A 15,639-nucleotide genomic window follows, 5' to 3' on the forward strand; every position below is an offset into this window, starting at 1 on the left:
ACAGTTTTCTGGGACACAATGTTCTTGAGGCCCAGTCCAAAGGTTATTTTGCTGTTTTACATTCTAAAGATTTGAGGGATAAGATACACAAGGCAATTCCTCTGGGATGGCAACTCTGGCTCCAATTTAAAGTGGCTCTATTTGGGGGTGGTTTTGTTGTTGTTTCCAAAATACTGATACATTATTATTAACTAAAGTCCATAATTTATTCAGATTTCTTCTTCCCGCCCCCCCCCCCATGTCCTTTTTCTGTCCCAGGATCTCATATAGCATTTAGTCATCACTAGTGTGTTGTAGGCTCCTCTGGCTGAGACAGTTTCTCAGACTTTCTGGGTTTGATGACCTTGACAGTTTTGAGAACTGGTATAATCACACCCCCTCGGTTTGGGTTTCTCCTTGGCACCTCGGGGTACTCTCGTCTCATCCCTGTTTCCTGCTCTGCCCTGGAAGCTGCCGTTCTTCCAGAGCCAGGCCTGTTTTTAGTAGGAAACAGCGACAGAGGGCCAATGGAGTGGAATCCCACTTTGCTTTCTAGAACCTTCCACACTGGCACTGATGTGGCTTCCACGGCCTGCTCAGGGCACATCTGCACCCTTTGCAGCATTTTACAGGAAGGTGTATTGATTTATTAGATAATTTTTTTATTGTTTTTCCATCATTGCTCCCATAGAGGTGTCAACATAACATCCAAACCTGCAGAGAATGTTTTTGAGTTTATTTGAGCCAAACTGATGACATATACTGGAGAGCAAGCTCTCAAGTGCTCCCTCTTTATTGGATAATTCTAAAGCATGGCAACCAAGACCTCAAAGGGCACCGGTGCACAGTGGCATCTCGGTGACACCTGTCTTTCCTTTTCTTCCTTGCGGTCCCCTCACTGCACTATGCTGAGCTTTGCGTGCACTTCCACCCAGAGTGTAAATGCGGGTTTTCTGTGAGAAATCCTCAAGTACTAGGGCCCTTTGCTATAAACTCAGCCAAGAAGAGGATGCAGCCACACAATCTTTAAATTAAAAGGTTAATTTTCTTTTTAAAAATATTTTTATTGATTTCAGAGAGAAAGGGAGAGGGAGAAAGAGAGAAACATCAATGATGACAGAGAACCATTGATTGGCTGCCTCCTGCATGTCCCCCACTGGGGATCGAGCCCGCAACCCGGGCATGTGCCCTTGACCAGAATCAAACTTGGGACCCTTCAGTCTGCAGGCCGACGCTCTATCCACTGAGCCAAACTGGCTAGGGCGATTAATTTTCTAAAATTGTTTCTGTGGTCAGAGGCTCAGGTCCAAGCTGTCTTGAGCCCAGTGGGCATTTGGCTCTGGGCAGACAGGACCCCCCCGCCTCTCTGCCTCACAGCCTACCATGCCCCTGCCCCCTGCTATGTGACCTCAGTGGGGTGGCTTACCTTTTCTGAGCCCATCTGCCCAGTTGGTACAGGCTAAAAAGGCAGATGACTGAGAGGCCTGTTTGTGACAATCAAATCAAAGACTTTGTAAATGATTAGCCACCAGCGGAGGGGATGGTGGCATTCTTTCCCTGCAGGGAGACTGACGCCAGGTTAGGAAATCACACTCAGACAGTTCTTGCTTCAAGTGAATGGGGCACGAGGCAGGTGGCGGAGGCCTTTCTCATCGGGTTTCATGCCCCCTCTTGTTCCTCAGGACCGGTCTCCACTGTCCCCAGCAGCCTGGAATGGGTAATGGTGTGAAGGAAGGCGTGGTGCGATTGCGTGAGGATGCCGACACCGTCCTGCCCTCATCCGTCCCTTCAAAGGCAAGTACCTGGCCTCGTGCTCTCATGGGTCCCTCTCCTGTGGGTGTGCCCCCATCACAGATCCCCTACACACAGTGGTGTGGGGCTGCATCAGTGTGAGACCGTGGGTGGGGGAGATGCTGGCTGCCCCATTTGTGATGTGAATCCAGCCCCCAACCACTTGGCAAGAGCCAAAACCTTACCCAAACCTTTGGCTGGAATGTCAGAAGTTGTCCTGGAGCCCCTTGTCTCTCTCAGATTTGCAAACACAAAAGAATCAGCAAACTCGGGCTCTTTTGTGAGGAAGGGCCCTCACGGCCTATCCTAGCTCTCCGGGCACTCTTCGGGCAGGTCTCAAAGGCTGAGGTGGTCATCCTCCCAACCCTCCAGACCTTTCCCAAATTCCAGGTGGCCCTGTGGAGCGCCAGGCAGGTGGGGGGACTGGTTTGTGGGCCAGTGTGTCGGGCCACCATCACCCTACCATGTGGAGCATCGAGGGTACGCCTACAGCAGGCACGCGTGTCCCTCCCAGTTTAGTGAACTTCCCAGCAGAGCACGAGGGAGACTCAGCCCCTCTACTTGCTGGTTGGATCCCAGCAAAAGGCCTGTCTGTTCCCGTCCCGTGTCTGGATCCCCAGTGCCCATCTTCTTCTGTGCCGGCCACACATGTGACGTCAGCCTTGGTCCCCTTGGCCGGCCCGCTGTGGGAGCTCACCCCGTGGTTAAGAAGCCCCGAGTCTTCTCGCAGTGCTCACGGCTGTGCTCACTGTGTTCTCGGCCGGCTGCAGGATCCCGCCATACAGTGGACAGGGACACATGGACCACTTGATGCCTGTGCTGAGCTCTTCAAAAAATAAGCTGCTGCGGTCAGTAAGAGCCACTGGCAGCATCTGCTGAGCCAGGAAGTGGACTTGGAGAGCATCAGGAGCTCCCTCGAGAGCAGGGCTTAAGGACATGTGTTCCAGACGCACAGAACTGGCCTTGGAATTGTAAGAACCGCGGATTGCACAGGAAGTGACCTGCAGAAGAAGGCACAAAGGACACATCGGCTTCGCCTTCAGTGCTGACAGGCACATAAGCTGTTGGGTGTTCCCTTGGCTCACAGTGGGGTGAGCAATTGCTCATTGGTTCACAGAGAGGAAACTGAGGCAGGGAGCTGCTGCTAGGAGTACCACTGAACCTTCTAGCATCTGACATCCATACCTCTCAAAGCCAGCAGGACCAGACAGCCAGAACCTTGCTGTGTGATCCAGAAAAGGCAGGGGTCCCAGTGACAGGCCTGTATGAATCAGGAGCAGACGGAACCCTCTGGTGAAGTTCTGCCTCAGAAACACAGGAGGAAAACCACTTCTCTAGGCAGGTGGAGGGGGTGCCAGGGCGTTAAGGGAAAGGAGCTGGGGCCATACAGGGCTGGGGGCCAGGTTGCAGGGCACACAGCCCCTGGGAGCACCTGGGACCCACAGAAGAGGATCTGGGAGTGGGACCTGGACCAGGAGACAGCACTCAGCGTGTCAGAGATGAGAAAGGAGAGACCAGAGAGGCCATCCTCTGGTCACTGCAGTCAGGACAGAGTCCAGAATCAGGCGAGAAGTGTGGACAGACCCAGGGCCAGACCCTTCACCCCTGGGCCACCGCTGAGCTGAGCAGACTTGGTGAGGGGTTGCCCTGAGCTCCACCATATCCACTCAGACCTAGGCTGCCAGTTTTACCCCCCAATGCCCTCACAGTCTCCCCTGTTGCACCCTTTCTGGTCTCAGCCTCTGCCACTCCATCATGATTACTGCAGGAGCCACCTCTTCTCTGGTCACAGTGAAATGGCCTGTCCGCCTCTGTGCTTCTCCATGTCTCTTTGGGCAAAAGCCAGCCTCTCTGTGGGCCCCCACCTGGATTGGCGACTGTGCACCTTTGTCTGAAGATTTAGTTCATGTCTTGCTCTCTCCGTAGACCTTGGGGGGTGACCCTGAGGGGGCTGGTGGGGCTCATATATACCCCCACTCTGCACGGCATGTCCCCAGACCCCTCAGGGCACCTTGTCTTTATGGGACTTAATGGGTTCCTGGGGTCATTGAACGACCTGATCCTTGCCATTCTTGCTCATTGCTGATGAAGGAAAGATGAGGGCACCTCCAGTCCAGAACATTGCAGAGTGCTCACCGCAGTTGCTTGTGAGAATCAGGTGGAGGAATATAGACTCCAACCTAGTGAGACGGCTCAGGACCCGGATGGACATGGAAGGGAAGGAAGGAGGGAGAGAGGCTGTGCAAGGAGGACTTGGAGAGCCTCCAGAAGACGGGGAAAGTGCTGGCCCAAGGTTGCCATGGGAGCTCGAAATGCAGGCCAGCCACCATCCCCATCTCCCTTGCCTTGGCTGAAGGGCCACAGACACCAGTCCCTGAAGTCCTGACAGAAAGATGTAGAAAGGGGACACACTGACACAGGCAGGGTCCTCTTGCCCAGCACCCCCTGCCTGTCCCCCCCCACCACAAGGGCCCTCATGACTTTGCCCTGAAACACTGCAGTGCAAGAGCCCAGCGCACATGGGTGGACAGAACCAAGGCTTGCAAGGTGGGTCAGGGTGACTTATGTTTGGAGTCAGTCCCACTGTGGCCCGGACAGAGCATCGCCTCTCATGGATGGTGCCTGGCCCCTGGGAGGTTTTTCACCGTATCCTGTGAAGGCTCCGAGGCCCTGGGCCCACCACTGCTTGTCCAGGGCCCATGAGGGCCAGGACACTCACGCTGCTGTGCATCTCTCCGCCCTGGGCCAGGGCAGGGGAGTGATGGAGGGCGAGGAAAGGTGATCTTGGTGCCACCCCCAGGGGAGCAGGCCTCTCCCTCCCTCTGACAACAGATGTGTTTTCATGTGTTTCTTGCAGAGCGATCACAGGCAAGTTCTCAGCTCCCTCTTTTCTGGGGCCCTGGCTGGCGCTCTTGCCAAAACGGCAGTAGCTCCCTTGGACCGAACCAAAATCATTTTCCAAGGTAAAAGCTGTCTGTCTGTCTGTCCCTCTGTGATAGAGATGCTGCCAGGCAGGCACCCTCTTCATGGCCCCCCAAACTGCACTGTGAGGTGGTGTCCTGGGGCGGCCAACACACAGTATCACAAACCAGGCAGCTTAGAACCGGAATTTATTCCCTCACATTTCCAAGGCCAGAAGTCTGAACCTAAGGTGCCGGCAGGGTTGGTTCCTTCTGGAGGCTCCGGGAGAGGAGCCTCCCTGCCTTTTCCAGCTCTGGGGGCTCCAAGCATCCTTGGCTTGTGGCTGCATCACTCCAATCTCTGCCTTCCCTTCTTGCCTGTGTCCTCCTCTTATGAGGACACCGATCATTAGGTTAGGGCTGACCCCACTCTAGTACAACCTCGGTTTAATTTAATGACATCTGCAGAGGCCCCATTTCTGTAAGGTCCATCACAGGTCCTGGGGGTGAGGACATGCCATGTCTTTTTGGGGAACACAGTTCAAGAAACCATCTCTCTCTCCTTAGGGTTAAACAGGCTCAGGGTCCCCTGAAGATGAGGCCTTTCCATCCTGTACAGTGGCCAGTGCCTGCTCGGCACCAGGCAGGAGCACGGTCACAACCTGAGGCCCCGTCCTTCAGCTGTTGTGAAAGAGAAGCCCTCCCCAGTTCCTTGAGCTGGTACCCTAGCCTCTCTGTGCCTCAGTTTCCTTATTGAGACAACAAGGATGATAACATCAACCCCCTCCCCAGAGGCTGTGGAAAGAGCAGGCATGAGGCTGAGCTCCCCTGTGTTCCTTCCTCCGTGTCAGCTGCATTTTTACCTGGCAAACTTGAAGTGTGGCGCCCTGCAGGGAGCGCTGTAACTCTGAAGGCAGTACCTGTGCACACATCCACGCAGACAAGAGTGCAGGGGTGTGTTGGAAACAAAGTGGAGGCTCCGGAAGTGAGCGGGAGACTACAAGACCAGACCCCTCATGACTGTTTCTGAATCCTGTGGCCACTGTGGCTCCAGCCCTTGGTGACAGGACACCAAGGAGCAGGGGAGTGAGCCAGGGAGCTCGGGAGGATAAGAGAGGCAGGTTAGGGGCCATTGAGAAGAGAGGGCAGACCCCAGACAGACCTCCCTGGCCTTGTCCTGGGGGAGTTGGATCCCTGGACTGATGCCCACATGGCTAAGGACTGTGACACCTTCCTGAAAGGAGTTTGCTTGGGTGGGGGTGCTGTCAACCCTCCAGAGGCACGTCCTCCACAGACTGCTGGGCGGTTCATCCCCTTCCGGGGACAGGTTGGCGTGCAGAGTGGCCGGGTGCAGGGGCTGAGGAGGCTCCTGGGAGGAGCGTGATCCTGCTCAGGACTCTACCCCCTCAGTCCTTTTGGGGTTAGGGAACATTCTCAGGGGCTGCTGTCATTTCCCAGCTTAGACCAGTTTCCTGCAATAGGGGGTCATGCAGACTTGGCGGGGGGGGGGGGTCCTCTCCTTCACATCTAACGGTCTGTTTTGTGTTGTTCTTTCCCCCCCAGTATCTTCAAAAAGATTTTCTGCAAAGGTGAGCCACTAGGTCACCAACTCCAGGCTCTGGGACTGTCACCAGCTGCCCTGCTGGGCTGGCAGGAGGCTATGGAGGCCGGGGGGTGGGGGACGTGGGGAGATGCTTTTCCCCTTTGGTTCCCCCCAAGGCTGGTTCCCAGGAGCCCGGGTGACCAAGGCCTCCCCTGCCGGGGGTGGGACCACTTGTCCTGGCACCCTGAGCACTGCCTGGATGAAGCCCACTGGGAATTGACAGGAGAGCGCCTATCCCAGGGCCGGTGGTGAGGCGACTTGATGTTTTAAACCCATGTTTTCACATTTATTTTTAAACACAGAGCAGGTGTTACTTAATAAAGAAAAAAATATTTTTAAAAGCTAGACTACCAGACAGACGTCAACAAAACACCCTGTGTGGGCTCTGAGCCTGCTTTGCAAACCTGGTGTTCCCCTCTCATGTTACAGTTCCCAGGGCCGAGGGCTGTGTGGGCAGAGAATGTAGTGGGTAAGGTGGGCCCCCGGGCACAGGGCTGGACAGAGTAAAGCAAGGTGTTCACGGAGCAGGGAGAGGGAAGGACAGGCGTAGGTGTTGACCTTGCCCCCCCTCTAGGAGGCCTTCCGGCTGCTCTACTTCACCTACCTCAACGAGGGCTTCTTCAGCCTTTGGCGCGGGAACTCGGCCACCATGGTGCGTGTGGTGCCCTACGCTGCCATCCAGTTCAGCGCACACGAGGAGTACAAGCGGGTCTTGGGCCGCTACTACGGCTTCCGTGGAGAGTGAGGCCCCACCCCTCCTAACCCTCTCCACCCTCCTGTCCCCTGCTCTTCTATCCTCTTTCACATGGTCACCATGTTAGAACCCGGGTTCCAGGAGGGCCGCAAGGGAAGGGCCCTACCATTCATTGATTGAATCATCCACCAAGAGACTCCACCAGCTCAGCTAACCACCCCCAACCCCCCCACCCCCCGTCCTTGGTTGCTCCACACTGAGAGCTGTGGGCCTTGGGCTTGGCCCCCCTCCTTTGGTCCTTGGGTCTCACCATCTCTCCTCCCCCTTCCCCCCTTTCAGAGCCCTGCCCCCTTGGCCTCGCCTCCTTGCAGGGGCACTCGCTGGAACCACAGCTGCTTCACTTACCTACCCCCTGGACCTGGTCCGAGCCCGCATGGCCGTGACCCCAAAGGAAATGTGAGTCCTACCACGGTGACCTTCACCACTACCAGGAGCTCTGTGTCCAATGGGGCTCCCAAGTTCTGTGTCCAATGGGGCTCCCAAGTTGAATCCGTTCGTCATATCCTTGGGTTTGGGTCTGGGCCTCTGTGTCCAGCCCACAGAGGAAGCTATAGTGTCAACACCCACCACATGGACCCTGCCTGGTACCACAGGGCAGGCCATTCTGCAGCTTCCAGAAGGTTCTCTAAGCCTGGGGGTCAGTTCTGCTTCCATGAAACTTGAGTCTTCGTTTTTAATTGGTCACAGACACATTAAAAACACGGGAACACTAGACAAGGGCTGAGTCCACAGCCCACCCTATGGTCCTCTGTCCTGGCAGGTACAGCAACATCTTTCACGTTTTCATCCGCATCTCCCGGGAAGAGGGGCTGAAGACCCTCTACCATGGCTTCACGCCCACCGTGCTGGGGGTCATCCCCTATGCTGGGCTGAGCTTCTTTACATATGAGACCCTCAAGAGCCTGCACAGAGGTGAGGAGGGGGTGGGGCAGCACCCATGGGTTACATAAACCTGGAGGCCAGGCACTAGGACCCCCAGGGTGAGGCAGGCTGGGGGCTCAGGGTCCGAATCAAGAGAAGACACATGATGTCAGGAACCCAGGAACCGTGTGGGGAACACAGACTTACGACCTTTAATGCCCAATTTTTAGAGCAACCTTGTGAAGTTCAGTGTGTTGTCCAGGGTGTTAGTGGCCACTTGTGCAACACAGGCACCTGCACAAAGCCTATGAGTAGCCAGATGGAGGAGTGCCTTCTTGTGTTTAATGTTGAGAAACTTGAAAAGTATAGGGAACATTGTAACAACCACCCCCCACCCCAAGTGCCGGCAGCTTCCTCTCGTGGTTGGGAATACTTGTGCACTTAATATGTGGCAGGAACAATCCCTCATCTGGTTTCCTGGTTATAAAAGGTAAAGAGTTGAGTCACTTTCCACACCTCTGGGTAGGGCAGCTCTTGCTGAGCCGGTATTGAGTCATCTAAGTAAGGGGCGGGGCATTGAGGCTGTTGGCAGGTTTTCTGTGATCAGTGGACATCCAGGAGTGCCGCCTTGGGGGGCGGGGGGTGCAAGACCCCGTTTTCAGTTTTATGCAGCACTTGCCTGGGGCCCTGGCCCCACATTCACCCCAAGTGGTGGTGTCAGTTTACTTAATGTTTTCCTGATGTGGTGAGTGAACAGTGGTGTCTCCCCTTTTTAATTCCTAGTTATAAATCTACAGTGCGTGTTCGGAGAAGCCCTGTTGATGGGTTGCACATCCTCCGTCCCTTTGGACCCTGGAGGCAGTGCTGGGTGTTCACAGTTCTGCTTGCTCTCAGGCCCCTGCGCAGGAGGGGCTGGAGAGGGGCTGGGGAAGGGATGGGGGGTGAGGGCAAGAGTCAGGGAAACATTGATGTCTTTACTGGAGGGAAGACGAGTGATTTTCTAGGAGCTCATTCTGGGTCTTTGGAATCAAGTGCTTTTCTGTCTTAGAAAAAACCAAAAAACTTTTATTTCTCAATAAAAGACCAGGAGGTGAGGGTGGGAAGGCGCCGGGGACCCCCGTCAGGTCCTGAAGCACAGGGACGACACTGTGCGGGTGTTTGTGGGTGCAGTGTGCGCTCCCGCTGCCGGTGGCGCCCTCACAGCCCCTCCTGGCCCTCCCCGCAGAGTACAGCGGCCACCGGCAGCCCCACCCCTTCGAGCGCATGATCTTCGGCGCCTGCGCCGGCCTCATCGGGCAGTCAGCCTCGTACCCGCTGGACGTGGTGCGGAGGCGCATGCAGACGGCTGGCATCACGGGCCACCCACGCACCTCCATCGCCTGCACACTCAGTACCATCGTGCGGGAGGAGGGCGTGGTGCGTGGCCTCTACAAGGGCCTGAGCATGAACTGGCTCAAGGGCCCCATCGCCGTGGGCATCAGCTTCACCACCTTCGACCTCATGCAGATTCTGCTGCGGCGCCTGCAGACCTAGGGCCCGCACTTGGCCGCTCAGGACAGGGAGCCAAGCTCCAGCACGCGGAGGACCGCTGCCCCCTAATATTTTGGAGCCTGGGGAGTGAGGGGGCGCTTGGCTCTGCCCCAGAGCCACGTGGGAATGCCTTGTGGAACGAGCCGGCAGGCCAAGGGGCCGGGGCCCAGTGCCCATGGGTCCGCGAGGAACGCCAGAGGCCCTTGAAGTGCAGTGTTGGGGCCAGGAGCCTGCAGCCTCTCCTCTTCCCTCCTCCCTGGAGCTGGCCCCGCTCCCGGAAGTGCCCCTCCCCCAAACGCCCTGACACAGGAGTGACCAGCGCCACCTCCTGGTGCTCTGTGCCCCTGGACACGCTCCTGGTTCTAGTGACTGTCCCTCCCAGGCTCAGAGCCAGACTCCGCCTGCCCCTTATTGGCCCCGGCTACGCTCAATGCTCAGGGCGCAGTAGCCCGGGAGTGTGGGAGAGGCCTGGCCTGGCCTGTTCACATGGGACCAGTCTCCTGCTCAGCTGCGGCTACAAATGCAGCCTCTTGACCGCCCTGCCCCACCCCCTCCTGCCTTTACTCACCAGGTGACATGACTCCTCAGTCCCCAGAGTCTTCTGCTGGTGAACAGCCTTCTCCAAGTGACCCTGATCCTGACTTCATGCCAGGGTGGGCCTGGAGCCAGTCTTACCCTCTGCTGCCCACCCCACAGCTGCACTCATGGAGGCGGAGCCTCGGGCCCTGACCTTCTACCCACAGGCGCAGAGGCTTCTGGGGGGACCTATAGCATCTGGCACATCCGACTCCCCACCTGAGTGGGCGCTTGGCGTGGACATGGGGCAATTTAAGGCCTACAGGGTTGTCTGGTTCCCATGAACGGACGCATGGAGGTGGGTGGTAGCCTCGATCTTCCCCAAATGGGAGCCGTGACAGCGTGTGGCTTGGGGTGGGCAGTTCAGAGGCGTTCGTTACCACTGGGCACCCCAGGGAGCCGGTCTCAAGAGAGAAGTTCCCGCCCCTCTGGGTATCACAAGGACTCAGAAACACCCATTTCCTAATGACATTTGAAGGTTTTTGACTTTTTGGTTTTAAAATTTGGCCTTGGGTCTAGTCACAGTACACCCTAACCGGCCCGATCTGGTTCCAGCCCCATCATGTGAAATGATCTGATTTCCAGTCATGCCTTTCATTCTTACCTTCACTCTGTCCTATGTCTCTTCTTGCCTTGGGCCGTGGTGTGCCCTTCCTTGCATGTGTCCGCTGGCCAGCCCCAGTATCATTCCCAGACTCTTGTCCCCAGGGACCCAAGCAGCCTGTGATCGCTGTCCTGTTGGGTGTTTCACCTCCTCTCCCGGCCTTGCCCAGCACTCAGGAGAGGCAGGGGCATCCCTCACAGGGAGACAGGATGGGGCTCAAGGGCCCCAGGCCAGAGAGCATCAGGGACTGGGGGGCCACCCCAGGTGGCTGGTTGGGCAGCACCCTACTTTGAGCTGCAGGCTGGGCAGGAGCAGGAGGGTCCTCCAGGTCCTACTGGCCCGTGTGCCTCCCCAAGGTCGCTCCCAGCCCCGAGGGCCTCGGCAGCCCCATACCCACTCCCCCAACCCCCCCAACCCCACTCACAGCTGGGCTGGCACCCCCCGCGGTCACACCCTCCCCACCGGCTGCCTGTCCTGGTCTGGAGTTATTTTGATGCCATGAAGAGACTTTGTTAATATATAATGTTTATATATTTTAAAGATTTGTGCCAAGAGAGTATATTTAATAAAAATTAAATTGACTTTTCCTCCTGCCCATGTCTCTTTTCTTAGGCTCTGACCCCCACCCACCGTGAACCAAACATAGGGTTATTTTGATAAATTTTTAAATAAAGTCATGAATAAAACTTTTTAAAAATGTAATTTTTTTATTGTCATTTCATACTATGGTTTTCTAGAAAACGCAAACTGCATGAAAGGGTTTACCAAGTAGGGTCTCCCAGCTCCTCTGCAGGGGCATCCCATTCCCGTCTGTGTAATAGGGGTGTCCTTCCAGACATCAGTCAGGATGGGCCGTGTCCTGCTCAGCAAGTGGGCCCCAGAGAAACCCTGAGGTTTCTGTCTCTTGCACCCTGTCTGTCATGTGTGTGCTGGGGGCTCCGGGCCACAGCTGGATGAAGCCTTGGATTCAGTGTTGCCATCTTCAACTGCAGGAGGTGAGGGCACCAGAGGTCCGTCTCAGTGGCCATGGCATTCAGGGCATACCCACCAGGGGCAGGAAGTGGGAGCCTTGTGTGTATGTGGTGAGCAACATGGTATTTACTTATTTACTACTTAACCCCATCTATTTATTCATTCCTGGGCCAGCTTTTTGCGGTGAGAGATAATGCTGTGACTGCCGCCTTGGCTCCTGCACCCACAGGTGAGAATCTCCCAGGATGTGTCCCTGAGGGACCAGCCAGCTGTGGGGTCACCTCTTCCAGGTACAAAGTGCTGTTGTGTGAACTTCGGTACCCACAGGCATTGTGCAAGGTTCAGCCACAACCCAGCTGGCGGCCTCTGACTCCCCATTTGGGGGTGCCATGTGGTACTTACTTGTGTTTTAGTCACATCTTCCTGTGATCCTTGCAAGGCCAAGCATCTCTTCATGATTGTTGGTTGTTTATTTCCCTCCTCTCAATCATTCTATACACTGTAGACCAAGACACCGGCCTGGCAGAAAGGTGAGATGTTCTCAGGTGATCTGAGCAGGAATCTTGTGTTTTTCATGCCCTAGCAAGGCAGCAATGGGTGTGACACAGACACACTGGAGAGAAGTGGCTGCAGCTTCTTCATGCACCTCCGTCAAGCCCAGTGTGCAATGTGCCTCAAACACCTCTAGTGAGGGGTGAGTCAAGGTTCCCAGACTTGGGTGAACTCTGGTGCATTCTGCTTGGGGTGGCAACATGATGGGTGATGCTGTTCTGGCTCTTGATGTGAAATACATCTAAACAATATGCTGTGGGGCCCAGGAGTCAGGTGGGAATGCTGGGCAGCTGAGGGAGGGAAGGACCCCACCTGAGGAAGTGGGGAAAGCCCCCCAAGGCCTGGGAATTCCCTGCAGGGTGGGTGTCAGGCAGCAGCCCCAAGACTGGCCCTGGGAAGCCATGTAGGGTGTTCAAGCAGATGAGGGAAGATGGGGGGGAGCCAGGCTGTCTGAGCAAGGGGATGGAGCAAGGGGATGGATGCAGGACCTGTAAGCTGAGGTTCCAGAGAACTCTGGTGAGGGGTGGAACCAAGAGCACCCCAGGGCCCAGCCCGGGCACCTGCCTTCAACCTGTGAGACCAGACCCAGACTCAAGTCCCTGATTCGTATCTTCCTAATAATTGTCACATTCAGGTAACTTCTGATAATTCCTAGTGTTCCCTTAAGATCTTGTCTTTGCCTTGGTTGTGATTCTTCTGCCTACTCAGCTTGTTGTGTGTGTGTGTGGGGGGGGGGGAGCAGATATTGGCTATTTTATCTTCAAGGCTGTCATGGACTGATGTCTCCCTTGGCTCCCTAAATCCCTATGTTGAAACATAGTGGTGTTAGGAGGTAGGACTTGAGGAGGTGCTTAGGGTCAGATGAAGTCGAAGGTGGGGCCACCATGATGGAATTGGTGCCCTTCTGAGTCACCAAAGAGCTGGCTCTCCTCTCCGTCCTCCACTGTATGAGAAGTGGCATCTGCAACCTAGAAGTGGGTCCTCTCCTGGCCATGCCAGTGCCCTGATCTTGGACTTCCAGCCTCCAGAACAGTGAGAAATCAATTTCCTTTGTTCGTCAGCCACTCCAGCTATGGCATCTTCTTACTTAATAAGGAGGGAATATGCAAATTGACCATCACGCCATAATGGTCAAGATGGCTGCACCCACAGCAGAGGCAGGGATTCCATAACACAAGATGGCTGCGCCCCCCCGCCTGGTGGGGCACAAGATGGCTGCGCCCCCCCGCCTGGTGGGGCTTGACAAGGGACCTCAGGCCACACTGTGTCCCCCACCCGGCAGAGCTTGACGGGGGACCTCAGACTGTGCCCCCCTGCCCGGTAGGGCTTGATGGGGGACCTTAGGCCGCACCCCTAACCCTGGCGCCAGGCCAGGAGACCTGAGGCTGCACCCCCTGCCCTGGCACGGAGACCTGAGGCTGCAACCCCCACCCGGCAGGGCTTGATGGTGATGGGGCTGGCCGGGGCCGGATCTAGCTCAATGGGGGTGGGGCCAGCCAGGTCTGGGTCTTGCACGATTTCGAGGCACACATGGGTGGGTGGGGACTTTACTCTGGTTCCCGTGGTGCACCCCAAACTCTGACAGGAGAAAGATATTCATATACATTTTACTAATTTTCTTTCATCTCTGACACTTCTATTATAGAGAAAGGGCAAATAGCAATATTAAAATATTTCCTCTAATTAATTCCCTTTTAATGTGCACGAATTTTGTGCACCGGGTCACTAGTTTTGCTGTAACAGCCAGAATGGACAAAGCCACTGGCAAAGTGGTCCTTCTCTAAGTCATGGACCATATCGCTTTTCCCAGCTCTGTCCTAGCAGTCTGCTTGGTAGGAAGTCTGGGTTTTTCTCTCAGGAGCTAGGTGCCCTTCAAAGCCCTCATGCTCCCTAATTGAGGCAGCCCCTCAATTAGGGAACAGAGTCTGCCACAAAACCCCTTTCTGGCTTCTGGGCAGAGCTGTGTGCAAGGGAACAAGCAGCTGTCGCTGAGCAAAGTGGTGGCAGGGATGTGGGGTGTTGGAGTCAGGGTGGTTTTGAAGATGTTGCAGACAGGTTTCCGAATAGGCTGGGTATGAGAAAGAGAACGGTAACAGAAAAATGGAGCTGATGTGCCTGAGGGGTTGTAGGGGAAGGTCAAGAGCACTGGACATGCTGGCTGAGCTGCCCAAGACACTGAGGACCATAGGAATAAAAGTGGGACTTGCTGACAAACATCTAGAGCCCACAGAAGGATGGAGAGGAGGGGAGAGGGGAGACAGGAGCCTGCAGGGGGGAGGAGAGCCATAGGGGAGGCCAGATAGTGCCTTGTGGGGAGGGGACAGCGAGGGCAGGTGAAGGCTGGAGGACTTGACAGTGAGGTTGTTTCAGAGTCCGTGGTGCACCTCAGGTCCTGTTTCAGTTCGCAGCATCTTTTCTTTGCACTAGTTTTTTCCTTGGCTGACTTCTCTTGATTTGCTTTGGGGGGGCTTCTTTTTAATTTTTTCTTCAGGTGGTTTGGAAATTATATAGTCAATTTCTTGCGACGTAGGGCTTCTCAGCGCTACTGATGTCTGGAGCCAGGTTTTCTTTGTTGGGGACCATCCTGGGCACTGTGGGGTGCTGAGCAACATCCCTGCCTCCACCCACCAGACGCCATTAGCCTCTTCCCTCCCTCCAGCTGTGATATTCAAAAATGTCTCCTACCTTGACTAGTGTCACTTTGGGGCAGAATGACCCCCTCCTTGAGCAGCACCAATATGTGGAAATTGCCACTGATGAGTCAACAAAAACTAAAATACTTATCCTCCTCCTGAAAACACCGGATCTTTACCACCATCTTCCCTAGTTTTCTCTCACCTCATTTCTTCTCATTCTTACCTTCTCTGTGTGTGTGTGTGTGAAATGCGCAAACTGTAAATATCTTGGACAGCAAAGGCTGTAACTGTCACTGGTTCTTCCTGCCTTGGCTGCCCCACAAGCGCTGCACCCCATTGTGCCTGCTGTTTGTGCCAGTCACTGCCTTGCTTTTGCTTATGGTGTTTCCTCTTCCTACGTGTCCCTAACCACATGGTGTTGAGCTCCAAAGCAGAGAGCAGGCACAGCCATGGTTGGGCAAGCAAGGGGCCAGGCATCCTAAGGCACCGCTGCAGGAAGAAGTGTGCCCAGTGGGCTCAGGGGCCACCAGGTGTCAGATGATGACTCCTGAGGTGCCAGGGGACAGTGCGGGGCCTGCAGAGCTGGGAGATGATGCTCCGGTAACTGGAGGCATCCCAAGACACCAAGGGCTGGGCATCAGGCACCTGGAACCTTGCCTTGTTCCATGGAATGTTCTTCCTGTTTGCTTGGATCTCTTCTGCCAGAACTATTTTGAAGATTCTTCTTCTAAACCAATCTTCTAATTTCCTTTTTGTCAGTTCTTGTTTTGTATATCTTTTATTTTTTTGTTCCTTCTGTAAGATTTCCACTTGCTTTTAATTTCCAAGAGCTCAAAAGAGAACAACAAAGGTTCGTCAGATGTTCCTTTTTAGTAGCATTG

At 55.1% G+C, this 15,639-nt stretch overlaps 1 protein-coding gene across 2 annotated transcripts in view; it reads left to right on the top strand.

The window, feature by feature from the left end:
* The window catches only part of SLC25A42 (solute carrier family 25 member 42), a 33,931-nt gene extending 22,746 nt beyond the window's left edge, over positions 1-11,185 (top strand). The window contains exons 2-8 of one of the 2 annotated variants that reach the window (XM_006100392.3): positions 1,662-1,773; positions 4,628-4,733; positions 6,234-6,259; positions 6,848-7,014; positions 7,307-7,423; positions 7,788-7,939; positions 9,114-11,185. In XM_006100392.3, coding sequence (XP_006100454.1) covers positions 1,693-1,773; positions 4,628-4,733; positions 6,234-6,259; positions 6,848-7,014; positions 7,307-7,423; positions 7,788-7,939; positions 9,114-9,421 — 957 coding nt within the window. In that variant the 5' untranslated portion in view covers positions 1,662-1,692 and the 3' untranslated portion in view covers positions 9,422-11,185. The remainder of the gene's footprint in view (positions 1-1,661; positions 1,774-4,627; positions 4,734-6,233; positions 6,260-6,847; positions 7,015-7,306; positions 7,424-7,787; positions 7,940-9,113) is intronic. The other variant, XM_006100391.3, reaches the window with a different exon arrangement.
* Positions 11,186-15,639: the final 4,454 nt, after the last annotated feature.

This window comes from Myotis lucifugus, unplaced genomic scaffold (assembly GCF_000147115.1).
Source record: "Myotis lucifugus unplaced genomic scaffold, Myoluc2.0 scaffold_311, whole genome shotgun sequence".
NCBI lineage: Eukaryota > Metazoa > Chordata > Mammalia > Chiroptera > Vespertilionidae > Myotis > Myotis lucifugus.